This window comes from Macrotis lagotis, chromosome 3 (genome assembly GCF_037893015.1).
Source record: "Macrotis lagotis isolate mMagLag1 chromosome 3, bilby.v1.9.chrom.fasta, whole genome shotgun sequence".
Classification (NCBI taxonomy): Eukaryota; Metazoa; Chordata; class Mammalia; order Peramelemorphia; family Peramelidae; genus Macrotis; species Macrotis lagotis.
In genome coordinates, this window is record NC_133660.1 from 51438456 (window position 1) to 51456830 (window position 18375).

General features: G+C 35.4%; 1 protein-coding gene across 45 annotated transcripts in view; it reads right to left on the bottom strand.

The window, feature by feature from the left end:
* ANK2 (ankyrin 2) overlaps positions 1-18375 on the bottom strand; it is a 752311-nt gene that overhangs the window by 262682 nt on the left and 471254 nt on the right. For all 45 annotated transcript variants that reach the window (XM_074228643.1, XM_074228650.1, XM_074228654.1 and 42 more), the window contains one exon: positions 13446-13547. In XM_074228643.1, the coding sequence (XP_074084744.1) occupies positions 13446-13547 (102 nt within the window). The remainder of the gene's footprint in view (positions 1-13445; positions 13548-18375) is intronic.

Genomic DNA, 18375 nt, shown 5'->3' on the forward strand with positions numbered 1-18375 from the left:
GGCTTAGCTGCTGTGTTGATTAGTTGTTTTGAACTTTTTTTGCATTCTTTAATTTTTTTTGTTAGAAGGGGTGGTCTCTGGGTTGGAGGGGAAGGAATGATATCTGAAAACCAAGGTGATCTAAAAACTTAAGATATTAATAAAATAAAAATCTTAATTATGTATAAAAAGTATGATTTAATGTCAGGCTTGAAACTTATGTTCCAATGCTCATTTTCATGATTCTTTTTGTTCCTTATTCTTCCTCTTGGATCAGCACCCAAAACAGAAGCAATCAAATACACATAATTTGTCATTCATTGAGTTCTAGGTTGACCTTGGTATTGAACATTTTATGAAAATTGAATCATAGTATTTCTCATTTTACAGATAAGGAAACTGAATCTCCAGTGAAATAAGTGATGTCAAAGAAAACTAGTGGCAAAGCTAACACTAGATTCCAGATCATCTAGTTCCCAGTAAAATGAATTTTTCCACACCAGCACAATCTCTCAGGAAAATCTGATTAATGGGTTAATTAACCCATGACCACAACCCCCTATCTGCAAAAAAAAAAAATCATGTTTGTTTTACTGCTCTAGAAAGGCACAGGAAATTCTAACAAAAGAAAACCAAAGGTTTTGTATCATTTGCTTGGATTTTTAAAGAAATATGTGGAGAGTTTGGGACAATCCTTTTTCTATTGGGAAAGTAACATTTGCATCCCCTAAACTGTGCCTTAGGACCCCACCACAGGGAAAGTCTTGCACTGTAACCACTGCACAAGTTCAAGGGAAGAAACTAATCCCAAAGTGCTTTTCAGACTGGCCAAAGTCTGGATGATTCTTTAAATCTACCATGTTGCATTAGTTCCACCTGGTACATTATGATGTTCCCAAGCTCTTTAGCTTTCCCCTTCTCCAAAGATTCCTCTAACTCAAATTGTCAGAAGAAAGATAAATCACCTGAACTTCTATTGCCCCAGCCTGACTCTGAGCTGCTCTCAGCTCTTTCTACCTGTTGCTACAGTTGACTGTTTCTTTACCAAAAACACACACTCTATTAGACATTAAGAGCATCATCCAGTTGTAATGATTAGTGGAAAGAACAAAAGATATCTATCTCTGCCAAGCACAACTCAACTTATGTGACAGAATAACTGGATGGTCTCCAAAAGTTTCTATATTTAATTAAATTGCCCAAGGGGCAGTCATAGAGGGGTAATATTTCTATTAGTAGATTATTCTCTCCTATTCAGGTCCATCTTCCCCATTCCAAAAAGAGAAGCTATCTTTAAAATATTTATGTTCTTTTAAGATTATTGGAATTTATTTAAATAATTAATCATAACAAGAGCTAATATTTCTCTATTAGGGCTTACTCTGTGCTAAGTACTTCAGGTTAGGCAATGAGCAGCATGCTGGCCAGGAGCTCTGGATACCTTCAAGATTCAAGTCAAGCTCCAACTTATAGGAAAACTTCCCATGGTTTCCCCAGCTAACACCACCAACAAGTAGCATTCATATCATGCTTTAAGGCTTGCAAAGGGCTTCATTATCATTATGAATATTGCATTATGATACTACCAGGGCAGTATTTAACACTATTAACACTTTTAAAGATACTGACTTTTTTGGATGAATGGCTTTACATCATTTATTAAATGTCCTTACCACAAAACAGTGTAAGTTATACAAAACAGTATGAGTAAAGAGAACTTCAGGTTGAGCTACTAGGACGGTAATTTTCTGGCAAGTTAAATTATAAATAAAAATATGATCACTTCTTTCATTTAAATATAATAATAGGGGCAGCTAGAGGGCGCAGTGGATAGAGCACCAGCCCTGAAGTCAGGAGGACTTGAATTCAAATATTACCTCAGACACTTAAAAATTACCTAGCTGTGTGACTGTGGGCAAGTCACTTAACCCCACTGCCTTGCAAAACAATAATAATAATAATAATAATAATAATAATAATAATAATAATAATAATAATAAGGTTCACTTTTAAAAGGAAGGGCATTCTTAATTGAGATACAATGAGACACAGAAGGCTGTATGACATATTCTGGGAGTATGTCACTTAACCTTTCATTGTTCAATTGAGAGAATGATATCAAACCCCAAAACAAACAAATCCCAGCCCAGGTACAGTGATTTAGAAAACCACAAAATTGTACTTTTATTTTGTTTCTTGTTTCCGACTGATATTTTAATATAGTTCAGCCACTCGGCAGTTTTGTAGGTCCATTTAGATATCTCTATGCTAGGCAACCCTATAAAATTAGAGAATAAAGAGAAGGCCCGTACTGGTAGAGGGAGTTTTCTCTACCAGAGCAATAAATCCAGCCCTGTGACCATCCCTATACTAAAGGTGACCTGAATTAGGTAACCTACCACTTTAGATTCCATTTTTAGGGGGCAGCTTGGTGGCACAGCAGAAGGAGCGCCGGCCCTGGAGTCAGGAGTCCCTGAATTCAAGTCTGGCCTTTGACACTTAGTGATTGCCTAGCTGTGTGGCCTTGGGCAAGCCACTTAACCCCATTGCCTTGCAAAAAAAAAAAAAACAAACCCTAGATTCCATTTTTAATTTATTTGATTAAAGCTATATTGTGTGATGGTTGTCAGAGGTTACTAAGTTACCTATTTCACTAGTGTTTGCACTAAATGTATTTTATATCTCTGTCATCTTGTTATCTTGATAGAATATTAGTATTAGCTGAATGTTAATTAACTCCAAAGACCTGAATGTCATTTAGTGCTAAAATGGGTCAACGTCATAAAAAAGCATAGAAATGTATTATGAAATAATATTAATATGTTAATGTTACTGTCAGAAGTAGCTAGCAAAGTTGATAAGATTAGTTGATCTGTAGTCAGGAAGATCTAAATTCAAGTCCAATCTCAGCACTTGTTATTTATGTGACTCTGAACAAGTCACTTAATCTGTATGTCTCGATTTCCTCATCTGTTATAATTGGGGATAATAACAATACCTACTTCCCAGAGTAATGGTGAGGATAAAATGAGATAACATTTATAAAACACTCTGCAAACATTAAGGCACTATATTCTATTATTATGGTCTGATTTTGCTTAATACTAGCTTGGACTCTAGACCATATAACTTTGAATTTGTTTTTAATTTTAATTTTAAAAGAAAAAAATTATACTTAAAAGAAAATACTATACTATAATTAAAAGTATGCCATACAACACTTAAAAGAAAAAATATTTAGCAATACAATATTGCAGTTGGAAGATGCTAAAAATACAATCATTTGTTAATTTTTTTTCTTTTTACATAGAATTCTAAATGCCCTTTCAATTTCAAATGTTTAATGTTACTTTCTAGAGAAGATGCTTGGCAGGAGAGTTTTCTCTTTGATGCTTATGAAGAGAGTAAATGCTTTAAACAAGGTCAACTTGTCATTACTTGTTTGTTCTAACTTGTGACCATTGACTATATTTAATTTGAAAATTCAAATGCTGATTGTACCTTGATAATTTTTTGTAAGTAGTGACACTCTGACCAAGCTTAATGCCAGGGTCAAGAAGTGATGCTTCATGACAGACTATTTCCTGCTCATTACAAAGAGGAAATTCTTAACTCAGATGCTTCTTTGTTTGGTGGCTTGATAGCTTGCCCTTTAGGGGAGGAGGACCAATACAGAGGAATCAGGGCCTTTCAAGTTCATCTGATAGACAGGTCTTAGATCCAGTCTATCTCTGTAAAGTGGGGATGGGGAACCTTTTTTCTGCCAAGGATCATTTGGATATTTGTAATATCATTCTCAGGTCAAACAAAATTGACAATTTAAAAAATAGCCTGCTACATTTGGTCAAAAATTTAAATCACTCCTAAAAAGCTCCTAGAGTTATTGAATTTCAAGAACTCCCTGCAGTTGCCTTGGCAGCACCAGATTATATGATATTTCTCAATAAGGAACTATCTTTTTCCAAGATATTCTATGATCTGATGATCTTTAATTGTCATGCCTATCTTGTATCTCTGCCTTAGCTCTACCTTTTTTTTTTTAGGTTTTTGCAAGGTAAATGGGGTTAAGTGGCTTGCCCAAGGCCACACACATAGGTAATTATTAAGTGTCTGAGATCAGATTTGAACCCAGGTACTCCTGACTCCAAGGCTGGTGCTTTATCCACTACGCCACCTAGCTGCCTCAGCTCTACTTTTTCTTCAAAAGAAGACAGGATTCCTGTGAGTGCTCAATGTGTTATAAGGTGACTTTTTTGAAAGAACCCCTCTGGGAAATGTTTTGTAAGCACTAATTTAGTCCAAATTCATTATCCCCAGGAATCTAGGTATTGGAGAAGAGGAGGCTCACTTGTGTGGGGCTTGGGCAGATTTTGCCTCCATAACCAGCACATTTATTGTAAAAGATAATTGTAAAAAGAAATAAAAATCAAGATGAAGTTGATAAATATTGCAATATTTTGAAAATTACCAATCTTTTACATTAAATTAAAAAGCTTTTGTGCAGACAAAATCACTGTAACCAAGATCAAAAGAAATGTAGTAAACTGGGAAAGAATCTTTACAACTAATGTTTCTGACAAAGGACTCATTTCTAAAATATACAGAGAATTGAGTCTTTTTTTTTAATAAAAAGCTATTCCCCAATTGACAAATGGTCAAAGGATATGCAAAGGCAATTTACAGATGAGGAGATCAAAGCAATCCATAGCCATATGAGAAAATGCTCTAAATCATTAATTATTAGAGAAATGCAAATTAAAGTTTCGCTGAGGTACCACCTCACACCTCTCAGATTGGCCAGTATGACCAGAAAGGATAATGATCATTGTTGGAAGGGATGTGGAAAATCTGGGACATTATTGCATTGTTGGTGGAGCTGTGAACTCATCCAACCCTTCTGGAGAGCTATTTGGAACTATGCCCAAAGGGCAACAAAAATGTGCATACCCTCTGATCCAGCAATACCACTACTGGGTCTATACCCTGAAGAGATGATGAAAAATGATAAAAACAACACTTGTACAAAAATATTCATAGCAGCCCTGTTTGTGGTAGCAAAGAACTGGAAATTAAGTAAATGTCCTTCAATTGGAGAATGGCTTAGCAAACTGTGGTATATGTATGCCATGGAACACTATTGTTCTATTAGAAACCAGGAGGGATGGGAATTCAGGGAAGCCTGGAGGGATTTGCATGAACTGATGCTGAGTGAGATGAGCAGAACCAGAAAAACACTGTACATCCTAACAGCAACATGAGGCTGATGATCAACCTTGATGGACTGGCTTATTCCATCAGTGCAACAATCAGGGACAATCTGAGGCTGTCTGCAATAGAGAATACCATCTGTATCCAGAGAAACAACTGTGGAGTTTGAACAAAGACCAAGGACTATTACCTTAAATTTAAAAAAAAAAAAACAGATATCTTATTGTCTGATCCTGCAATCTCTTATACTTTGTTTCTTCCGTAAGGATATGATTTCTCTCATAGCACTCAATTTGGAACAATGTATACAATGGAAACAATGTAAAGACTGGCAAATTGCCTTCTGTGGGGGGTGGGAAGAGGGAGTAAGATTGGGGGGAAATTGTAAAACTCAAAACAAATAAAATCTTTAAAAAAAAGAAGAAAATTACCAATCTTTTGTTTGACATACAGTATAGCTGAAAAATGATAAAGCCAGCACTTTATGATAGTGGCACAAATGAATCTTCTCTTTTTTTTTTTATGAATCTTCTCTTGAAGTAAAACTTCTCAAACCTTCTGGTTATTTTATTTACTTAATACTGATTATAAATGTTAACAAAAAGGTTATGCAGTTTTAGAATTATGATAGTCTAAGCTTATTCCTTTTATTCTTCTATCTAGCAATTTTTTTTGTTTGAGTTTTTTTTTTTTAATTTTGTTTGGGAGGATGGAGAACTCAGACCTGTGATTTTATAGTGTAAGGAACTCTGGTATGAAATTTCATCCAATAATGCAGAGCTGCAGCTCAATTCTAACTTCAGCTTGAAGATGTGACTGGGTCATTGAGAGATTAAGTGACTTGTCCAGGGTCACATAGCCAACATGTATCAAATGAGGGAATTTGATCCCAGATCATGCTAACTCCAAGACCAGCTTTCTGTTGATTATTCCAAGCCACCTCTTGCAAGGAGAAATAAAGAAAGGAGAAAAACTAATTACCAAGTCACACCCAAACAAATAAACAACACATGATAAATCAACTCCTTTGATTCACTGGAAATAATAAATATTAAGCAGTTGAAACAACTACTTAAGAAAAAGTTAATATCAATAAGGACCAAAATGATCCTGTTTTTAAGAATTAATGAAATGTCACATTTATTTTAAGTCTGCAAAGTCACCTTGGGTTGGTTTTCAGAACTTAGAAGAATGAATTTTTAACCATTCTTGCTACAATGAGAAAGCATTTCATCCAAGTTCAAGTTTAAGAATTCATGAATTGATTACATTTATATTATTTCTAAAAAGAAAGTCTCCTTTCTTTTTCTTTCCTCCTCCCCCTCCGCCTTTCATTTTCTTTCAGAAATAAAGTAGGATACAGATCCAGATTTCCTTATTCCATAATCTAATAATCCCAGAACTCAAAGGAAAAATATCCAGTGTTTTGTTATTTTGTTCTTTCATATTTCAAATTAGATTTGAGCACTGATTGTTCAGAGGTAATATTATGTTGGCTGAGCTGTAAAGACTTGACAATAGTGTTTATCACTGTCATCCATTTCACATGATTTCTGTAGTATCACTATTAGTAATGTTTGAATTTATGGCATGCCAGTCTTTTTCATTATAACAATATTTCTATTCATAAGTATTTTAATTTTAATGCTAACATATTTAAGGAAAAACTAGATTAAAATTTTAAGAGACAGAAACATTATTCTCTGCCTTTCAGGAAGAATAGTCTTTGAACAGACTCTTGAACACTCATCAATATCTTATGTTGAATGTTGTCCTATCACCCCTCACATCTTGTCAGATCTCAGACAAGGATTACTCTCACAATCCTCCTCCTCCTTACTTAATTCTTAATTACTTCTGAGCTCCTGAATGGAGCTAGAGGAAATCATTTAACTAAATTCATTGGAGCAGCTATAAATGTATAGATTCTAATCTCAACTGGGCTCCTGTAGAGTGAGAAATTCCTTAACACCTCCTAACTGAATCTAGCAGGAAGCTAGGTGGTGCAGTAGATAGAGCACTGGGACTGGAATCAGGAAGACCTGAGTTCAAATTTGGCCTAAGGCACCCTGACTGCCTCAGTTTCCTCATCTGTAAAATGGGGATAATAATAACAACTCCTACCTTCCAGGATTGTCGTGAGGATAAATGAGATATTTGTAAAGTACTTTGCACTCTTTAAAATGTAATAACAATGCTAGTTAATCTTGTCTTAGGGAACCAAGACACTTCTACCAAACTCTAAATTGAGGTTTTTCCTTTGTACTTTACTGAAAAAAACAAAGCCATTCACTCTAAACTCCCTCTTGTTCTACTCTAATTTCCCATTCTCTTGATGTTACCCAATTCCCACTATCTTGTAATTAACAATCGTTTTCTTCCCCAAGATCAGCCTCTCCACATGTAGCTGAGATCCCACTACCTCCTGATTCCTCCAGAATTGCCCCACTATCAACCCCTTCCCTCTAATCTTATGTGTCTCCTTATCTACTGGCTCCCTCTCTGCTGCTAGCCACCTGCTCAAGTAGGAGATACTAGCACACTCTAGATATCATTCTATAGTCTTCCTCCTCTTCTTAACTAAGGATCCTGAAAAATAACTCTACTCAGGGCTCTTCTGAACCAGTCTCATTTCTTACCTCCGACATAATCCCTTAATAACGAGATCACTCTCTCCCAAATTATCAATAATCCCACAACTGCTAAATCTAAGTCTTTTTGGAAGGTAGGAGTTATTATTATTATCCTCATGTATGCTCTCCTTTCTGTTTTTTCATGATTTTGGTTTATCGCCATCTGTTTGAGCATGCCTTATTCTTTTCTGCTGAATCATCAATAGTTTGCTCCTTTACTGAGACTGTATTCCAAAGTACTACCCTGGTTGGTAGCCTCATTAGCTCACATAGATTTAATTAATTCTATGCTGATGACTCATATCTCTCTATCTACCCCTAAACATTTTCTTGAGCTCCAGTCCTATACTACTATGCGGATATTGAACTTGGACATGTCTAGTAAAAATCTCAATCTCAACATGTCCAAAACGAAAGTAATTATCCCCTTCAACCCTGCTCTTCTTCCAAACTTCCCCATTAAGATCAGAGCCAAGTTCTCAAACATGATGCCATATTAATCTCATCACTGTTATATCACAAATCTAATAAATTGCTAAATCTTGCCATTTCTATCTCTCTCTAACACTTTTCACTCATTTCTATACTTTTCTTTCTAAGCACAGAAATACCACCTTAATTTAGGCCCTCATCATCTCACACCTCTACAGATGCAATAAACTCCTAATTGTTCTCCCTCTCTCTAGGCTCTTTACATTATCTATCCTCAGTGTTAGCAACCAAAGTAATTTCCTAAAGTCAGCATCTCACCATGTTATGCTTCCTCCATATTCAAACTCTAGTGGCTCTCTGTGATCTGTTTTAAAGGTCAGATGCAAACTTTTCTCTTTGATATTTAAAACAATTTATAATGTGGTTTTCTCCAACCTTTTCAGCATTCATATGCATTATTCCCCTGTATGCACCTTCTGATCAGCAAGACAGTCTTCAGTTCCTCACCTATGATATTTTATAGCCCTTTTCCATCCTTACCTATGCCTCTTGGAATCCAGGTCTTCTCCAAGACTCAGTTCAAACTCCATCTGCATGTAGCCTTTCCTCATTCACCCAGCTTCTGGCATCTTCCTCTTAAAAGTTACTTTGTATATATTTAGAGTATACCTATATATGCATTTATTGAGGCCCCTCCCCATTAGAATAAAAATTCCCCGAAGACAGACAGGATATTACTTTTGTCTCTATATCTCAATATCTCTGTGGCTGACACACACTTAATAAATACTTATCAAATTATTTAATTAATTGTACAACCAAAGTCAAATGAACTAAAGTTGAATGATTACCTAATGGCGAAGCCTTCATTGAAACCCAAGTCTCCTGAATTCAAAGCACAGTCATTTCCCCTTTCCCATCCCTGTGCCACAATAGATCTCATAGTAGATATTTTATATAGAGAAATATTTTTTCTCTCCTATGATAATTACCAAGATATAAAGACTGAAAAAGTTCAATTATTTATGCTCAAATGGAATAAGACATCATATTAAAGAAAAATGTGTGATATGATCTAGGCTTCAATTATGAAATGTTTTATTCATCAACTTCATAGTCAGTCATAGCACTGTGCTAAATACTGGGTATATGAAGAAAGGCAAAGCCAGTACTGTATCTTCCCTCAAGGAGTTCACATTCTATAAAGGAGAGAATATAAAAATAACAAACTATAAGCAAGACAAATAATAGGTAGCGATTTCCATTTAAGCATATTGTTAACTTTCAGTCTTTAATTTTGAAAGTGAGATATCAATAAGTTAAATATTTAATCTACTTTTATAGATTAAATTTACACTATTGACTTGTCCAAAGGAAAAAGTGAGTTATATTTATTCATACTCAAAATATAAAAAATATTTTAAAATCCATAATAGTGAATGATCAGCTCTGATAATGTTTATAGATTGCTTGTTTTTAAATTGTCCTTGGGATCTCAGGTTTGGTTTTTGTCCTATAGTTTAAAAACAGGGAGGGGAATGATTGTTTCAGTTTAGATAGTTACATATTGAGTTAATTACTATAGATGACACTTTGATTCCTGATGCTCCCATTTTAACACAGTCTTATGAGTACCAGCATTTCCAAAATTCAAGAATCTGAGAATCCACTAGCATCCTATGGAAGTAAGAGAATAGTTAGGTGGCACAGTGGATAGAGCACCAACCCTGGAGTCAGGAGGACATCAGTTCAAATCTAACCTTAGACACTTAATAATTACTTAGCTGTGTGACCTTTGGTAAGTCACTTAACCCCATTGCTTTGCCAAAAAAAAGATAAACAGTAAAACAAGGCTATTCAGTTTACCTAGATTCCAAGAAAAGCATTTGTTTCAAAAAAATTTCTCCCAATAAATATCTTCATGGATGAGATAGAGAGACCTAAGCTGGCTCACAGAACAGTTAGATGGAAACAAGAATGACAAGTTTATGATTTGTTGTTCAGGTGGCAAAGCAGTAGCATGACAGATTATGTCATGATGTTTGCATATTATGTCAAGGGATCTAGAAATAAGACATCAGAATGTACAAAAGAATACCTATGGAAGACTTAACAGATGACACAAACATTTATTGCAAGAACATAAGAAAGCCTGAAAGGGCTACAATCTGTTTCACTGGAGGGAAGAGCCACATTTAAAAACTAACAAATCTACCAATATATTGAACAATTCAATTTAGGGAGCTCTAGAAGACTGTTTCAGAGAACTGACCTCATCTATCTCTTCTACTGATCACAGAGTTAAATTAAATCATAGAAAGCTTGAATACATATTTGTAAATACGATTTCAAAGTTTAGCAAAGGAACTCTGAACTCAGAGCTGTACTATGGAAGGAGTAGGAGAAGGGGCAGGAGAAGATGTAGTATGTGGACAGGCACAAGGGATGCTGCTTAACCACTCTTTAGGGACCATCACTGTGGCATATACATTAGAGAATATCTGGAGCTAGGTACTAAACCACTCCTCAAGCACCACCCTTGCCCCCCCTCCCCACTAAGGAAACGCATTTAAGCAAAAATTCACTCCTCTCCCCTCTCTTCTCCTCCCTTCCTCTTCTCTCCTCTCTTTCTTCTTTGCTTATCTTCTCTGGTCTCTTCTCCTCTCCTCACCTCTCCTCCTCTTTCCTCTCTCCTCTCTCTTCTCTCCTCTCCATTCTTCTTCTTTTCTTCTGTTATCTGGATTCACATGATCTGTTATGTGCTGCTGGAACAATATGGCTACAACCCCTTGTGACTGGTTATATATTAATCTAATATTTTCTTTCCTTTTTTTCCTTTTGATACACTTTTAGTTTCTTTCTACTTATCAGCCTGTCCTTTAAGAAACTTACTATCTTGGGGTGGCTAGGTGGCGCAGTGAATAGAGCACCTGCCCTGGAGTGAGGAGTACCTGAGTGGCCTTGAGCAAGTCACTTAACCCATTTGCCTTGCAAAAAACCTAAAAAAAAACTTCACTATCTTGCTGCTTCTCCAAAGAACTTAGCTTGTGAACTTTTTGTAGTAATCAGCGAACTCTATGCATTAACTTGTAAACTTTTAAGCAACCTGTGAATTAAAGTCTATGACTTTTTTTACCCTTCTCAGTCAATGAATCCCTTTGTTTCAATCTTTAAGAGCCCTTTCTGAAACCTTTTTTCCTCTCCTCTTCAAAAGGACACTGGATGACAAAACCAGAATCCAAAGATGTTTTAGAACAAGACTTAAATGTTGCTTAAATTCAACTGAATTCAAATAAAGTTATCTACATAAGCAGAGATGTGGCTAGGAATCAGTTTATTTGAAAAAGAACTGGGGAACTCAATGAAATATAAGTAGCATTCAGTTAAGAAAGCAAATGTGGTATTAGTTGCCTTTATGGAAGCACAATACTCACTATGTCTTCCTGTTGACCTCTTCTTTAGCAGATCACAGCTAGAGTTTTAAGTTTATTTCTGGACCCCTCCTTTTAAAAAGGAAACTGTCAAACTAGTTGTTTAAATCATGCCCGATCTTTGTGTCCCTATATGGGGTTTTCTTGGCAAAGATACTAGAGTGGTTTGCTATTTCCTTCTTAATGTAATCCTATAGATGAGGAAACTGAGGCAAAGAGGATTAAGTATTCTTAAGTGTAATTACTAGAGAGAAGTCAGAGAGGGTAACTTAAATAGTTACCATGCCAAAGAGCAATCACTTAAAACAACTGAGGATGTTTAGCCTATAGAACTAAAAACTCAGTGGGGATTGCTATACTGTCACATGGATGAGTGATTAGGTTCCTTCTGCTTTGTACCATGACATAGAAATAGAAGCAATGGGAGTAAATTTCAAAACATAAGAGGAAACTTTCTAACAATTAAAATTGTTCAAAAGCAGAATGGATTACTTTGACAAACAGTGGGATGGACCCACTGAAGGTCTTCAAGTAGAAGTCGATTGATCATTTATCATACAGGGTATTTCTGTTTAGGTATAAATTGAACTAAATGTTCTCTGGGGTCCCTTCCAACTCTGAGATTCTGTGATTGTGTTATCCTACTAAGAGGCCAATTTATGGGTAGCTTTGGGGTTTTTTTCCCCATTTACTTTCATTAATTCTGAAAGACTGCAAAAGTTTGAATGGCCCAAAGCCAGAAATATGATAATACAACTGGGTTCAAGATGTGCTCAGAGACAGAATAAGTGAAACTACAGATGGAGTTGAATCCACAAATGAAAACCTCCTGTGAGCTTAAAATTAGCCAAGATTATTCATTTCTCCAGCCAACTATCTGTTCACAAAAATAGAGATTTAGCTTACTATAGTGAAAGCTGATATTCAATGTGTTTTTTCTTTATGTCATTAAAATAGTAGTCTAAAATAGTATTAACTCAAAATCTTTGAGGCTGTTCACTTGATGCAAAGGCTATAATTTCATTTATAAGGAATGATAGATGAGGAAAGCCTAAGTAATCACTGAAATGTTTAAACCCCTTTAAATGCTTAAAGTCTGATCTAAGGATTCTAGTTTCACATTGAGTCAAGTTCAGCCTCTTCAATTAGACCCTTTTGGCAATGCTGATAATAACAGGAGTATGGAGAGAAGTGATTTGAATTTTATCTTCTTTTATTTCCTCTAGTAACTATCACAAGTGTTAAAACAACCCATAGTACTGGAAATGAGAAATCAAGGTTCTGAACCACACTTCCTTAAAAAAAAAAATCAAACACACACACACACACACACACACACACAAACGAGTTAACTCAGTAGCATAATTCTTGCCAACAGAACCAAATTATCTTGCAAGAATCATGGTGACTTAGGTTTTAAGATTATTTGCTGACTTGTTGGCTATGGCTAGCAAAATAGACTCTAGATGAAAGTTTCCTCCTTACCGGGTTAATGGATTCTCTGCTCTGTCAAGGGGAAAAACTGGGTTTCTTTACTTCTTAAGTCCTTAGTCACTTATGATAATAATATGATAATAATAGATAGCAAATAAATAACAATAATAAATAACCATCAAAAAGACTGTAGGACTGTGAGTCAATTCAAAACAGGGAGTTTTATTTCATTTTAGGACATGCAGGATTTTTTTTTTCTCTATACCATTAAAATTTGGTTTAAAAATAGTTAAGGCATAAAATCTTGAAAGATGGCACAATCTCTTACCTGATTGCATGTATTGATGTCTATTCCTCCCTTCAAATACTCCACCACTTTGTCAAGATTGCCGGCTCTGGCCGCTCTGAGAAAGCTGGCATTGCTGTCAGACTGTAGAGAGAAGGAAAGCCTTCCAGTTAAGAGAAAACCAGAATCAGAGAGAGTTGCACACAACAACATTTCAAATCAAAGTAGCTTAGGCTGCAAAGAATTATTAATGTGAGAGTTGATTTTAAGGAATATTACAGGCAATAAAGGTCAAAATTTTTTCCAGAAAGGAGCAAAAGTTTGTTTAAATTAATGACAAGTATGCTCTACCATTTCAAGGAGAATAATAATCTAAAATTACTACTTGAAAATAATTAGCACTAATTTATTCCCAATCTTCAGCTCATGTCTGAATTGTAAGTAAAATTTTTTAACTCTGAAATCCAGACTCTACCTTTGTGTCCCAAGCCTAAAAAAACAAGTTTTGTAAGAATCAAGCGGTTAAAGAAAATGATTTTTTTTTGAACTCCTTTGCTATTTGATTTTTCTATGCATCTTTGGGAGAATTCTAAGTAACAGAATTCAATAAGGTGAACTACTCAGAAATGCTGAGGGTCAGCAAATTATGTTGGGGGGGGTGGGGGAAGAGGAAGCTGAATTTAAATCATCTGGGCTAAATACCAATCTAAAATAACCTGGAAAATGGTTAAAAATATGACTATACTTATTCCATATTCTTTTCTGACTTTTCTGAAGCCCTGATTGCTGGTGAATTTGCTCACAAGTTTCCTAAAAAAATATGTTGAGGGCATTTTCCAAGTAAGACTAGCATACTATGTATTTAGCACAGTTACTGGAACATAGTAAGCACTTCATCCTAAATGTTTATTGATTAACTGAATGGTAATGATCAAATGATATAATTTTCTTAGGGTTGGAAAAGACCTTAGAGATATAAGAGTTCTATTTTTCAGATGTGAAAATTGAGACCCAGGGAAGTTAAATGGCTTCTCCAAAGGAAGAAAATCTCTCTTATTATTTCAATATATTTTCAAAATAAATATGATTATCTTTTAACAATAACTTTTGAGCCAGAATTGGAGTAAGAGACCATCACACAACAAGGAGAAATAATGTTACCCACTCTCAGAGGGTAAAATACAGATTTGTCAACTTGTAAACTAGCATGAACCCACTATACTAAATTATTTTATCTCGGAATGCCCCTGGCAGACAATTTAAGACAATCATGGCTTTGGAGACAACATATAATGATGGAAATGGAGATCATTTACTCTACAACTCTGACTTTGAAATGATTTCTAAATTTCCAATAATATTTGTGGGTGGGGTTGGTAAGCTTTGAAAATGAACTGAATTATATTTTTAAAAAGTAGACTATAGATTTAAAAATTTTGATTTTTATTATCACACATAACAAAGTTCAATCCATTTATTAAGAAATGTAATCTAAAAGCAACCTCACCCCTTTTCCTCTAAAGGTGGTACTGCACTCTCCATCCTTCTTTAAGTGGTAAACATAACAACCCACACAAAATGTATCTGCAATGCAGACTGTGATATGTGACTAATGTGAATAGACCATAACATCCAGCAGCTTATTTCAGTTAATTCTAAACATCCAAGGAGATTTTGCTCTTTCAGGATTCTTGCCACACCACTTTAAAATGAAATTTGAATCTTCTCATGTGCCTTCCTCAAGAACTAAAAGAATACTCAAGTAAACTTCAATTGCACCTCAAAGAAAACAGAATCTCTCTCATATGTAGATTCCATACACACACACACACACCACACACACACACCACAGATGGCATAAAACATTTTGTCCAAAGATGAAAAGGGGACAAGATTTACAGGGAAAATGAGCCAAGAACATTAGATTTAACTTCCACTCCCTGTTTTCATAAGACATAGAAGATAGTGTGGTGGATCACCAAAACAACACTATTCACCATAGAGTAGCAATCTCAAATAGAGTTAGACATTTATCCTATTAAGGAAAAATATGATATGAGCTATACTTCAATTATGAAATGATTTATTTGTTGACTTCAAGGTCAGTCAACATGGAGTTCTGAATCCTGATGGCTCTCAGGAACACCTAGACAAGGAGACTGGAGATCAGTGTCCTATGTCCTATGTCAGGACACTGCTTTGAATGATTCTTTACCTAAATGGAGGGTGAAATTGGTGGGAGATGTGGCCCCTTCAAAGTATTTTTACTGTGCTAAGTCAATGGCTAATGTGAACAATCTGGGGAGCTCCTTCCCTTTTTATATCAATACAACAAGAATCCCACAGCTAGGATAAGAATTAATGGCAATGATTCCAATAGTCTACCATAGGAGAAAAATGAAGAGAAAACAACAATAATTTTATGATAGTTAACATTCATATTGTGAGAGGTTTTTAAAACATTTGAGTTCTGTATAAACCTTTGTGGGGAAGGGTTAGAAAAATATTATTAACTTTACTTTGTAAATGAAGAAATGAGGTTTAGAGGGACATTGATTTTCCCATGTGTCCACAACGAGTATGTTCTAAGGATAGAATTTGAACCTGGACCTTTGTAATTCAAAATTTAGCTCTCAATTCATTATATAATATAGTTGCTACATATTTTTGCAGCACAATCTTGGATAAAATTGCTTATAAGATTCTCTCAGATTGGAATTTGGTTGCTAATAAACAAAAAGATGTCATTATAAGGGAATCTACCTATAAAGTCCTCTTTTGACATGGACCCCCCCAAGATAATTGTGATGGTTTATTGTATATTTCATTTTATGCTTGAGGGTATGTGGGCACGCTCACTCACATGTAGGTGTATCCTTATATTTTATGGGGGGGAAACAATGTATACCAAAAAATTAAATAAAAATATGTAGAGAAAATAATTTCCTGGGAAAGGGAACAGACAGTGGTAGCCAAGGGAAGGGAGCTTTGACCTAGACAGCCCATAAATATAAATCACAAACATTCTTAATGGAGTCATAGGACAAAAGATGGACAACCACTTCATAGTAGCAATGGTAATATTGATTTACTTATCATGTTTTTTTAGTAGGAAATGTAAAATGAAAGAGAGAGGGTATGCATGGCAAACTCTAGTCAAAGCAGGAGGTAGGGGACACCTGGTAATAGAGGACTGAAAAATGTTTCAGATTTTCAACCTCCAATCTTCAACAATGTCAATTCTATCTTGAAGACTCATTCAGGTGTAGAGTAAACTTATCTCTGAAACAGGGAAGGAAGAGGGCAGAGCTGGAGCAGATGCAGAAATGTGGTACAGCTGGTGAGCTGATTGCTAAATTTTCATGAAAATGAGGACAGCTAGGTGGTAAGGAGGATAGAGCACCAGTGCTTGAGTCAAGAGGACCTGAGTTCAAGTTTGATCTCAGATACTTAATTACTTAGTTGTGACCTAGGGCAAGTCACTTAACCCCATTGCCTTACAATAATAAAAAATATTCACAAAAATTTATATTCAGAAATCAACAAAAGACATCAACATACAGCTTAATTTATTATTTTGTTAACTATCCTTAAGAAAGCAATAGAGAAAATATTGATAATAGATATTAAACTTAATGGTGTATGTTGTATGTACAACCTCCCACCCTCCCTAGTTAAATATTTACGAAGCACACCACTGAGAGGCTGTATATAAATTCATAGCTATTTTACACATATATGCACAAACACCCACACACTGACCCACAATGAGGTCAGTCTATAATTAAGACTGCTGTCAGAAGAGACTAGGGGAAGCAGTAGGTAGTCTGATTGCCTTCCATCAAAACAGAGATGAAAGAAGATCCAAGGACTCACAGAGAGAGAGAAGTATTAAACCAGTCTACTATGTTCACTTCTAATGAAGAGGCAAAGCGAGAAGATTTTTTCAAGGAAAAGGGCTAGCAGTAACCTTTCATAATAAGTGACAGCCATTTTCAAAAGAAAATTTAATGAATAGAAATGTCCTGTTGAGGAAATGAGTCAGTAGCATCTGTTAATATTTCTTGTATGATAAATCTTGAATTAACTTAAAACTAATCTCTGTTTTAAATATATTCTAATGACCTCCCTTGCCACTCCTTTCCCCAGACTCCACAAAATCTAAAATCTACTTTGACCGTGCTTGTTAAAGGACCTTGAATTGATACACTTATTTCAATCTTCAGCTTTCAGTCCGACTCCAGACAAGTTCAATGACTGGTTCCCACCTATTTTAATATGTAACAGATGGATATCATTAAAATTGTCCCCTTTATAACCCTTGGCACTGTACCTCAAGTCGAGAAAGAAAGATTTCTTCCTAAATTCCTTTAGACAAAGTCTGTACATTTTTCAGTCTCTAAGTGTTAGAAAAACAGAGTATCTTTCTTAGCACACAGCAGGGTAAAGAAGAAAGGCAACAGAGGAATTTGCATTGACAGAGGATATTATAGCCTGAGGATGGGAGCCAATTTGACAGTCTCTAGTGCACGTGAGAAAATGAAGGAGTTATGTCTACCCTCACTTAAGGAAAGCACAAGATATTCTTTATGGAACAGTAGGGAAGTCTCACATCTTCTCTAGGTTCAGTTACTTATTTGCAAAATGGGAAGCTGATATGAATTAAACTACCCCTTCAAATTCTATAGCAACAAAATAGGGGAAAGGAAATCAGTTATTTGAAAAAATAAAATCTTGGAAGGAAATAACAATATAAAACCCAGAGAAACAGAAATGGTTTTTCCAGTTCCTCATAATTCTTTGCAGAGCAACTGGTTCCTTTTATTTTTCCTTTTAATAAATGAGCCAGATGGAGTCAGCTAGGTGGTACAATGGATAGAGCACTGGCCCTGGAGTCAGGAGAATGTGAGTTCAAAACTCAGACACTTAATTATCTAGCTATGCGATCTTGGGCAAATCACTTAACCCCATT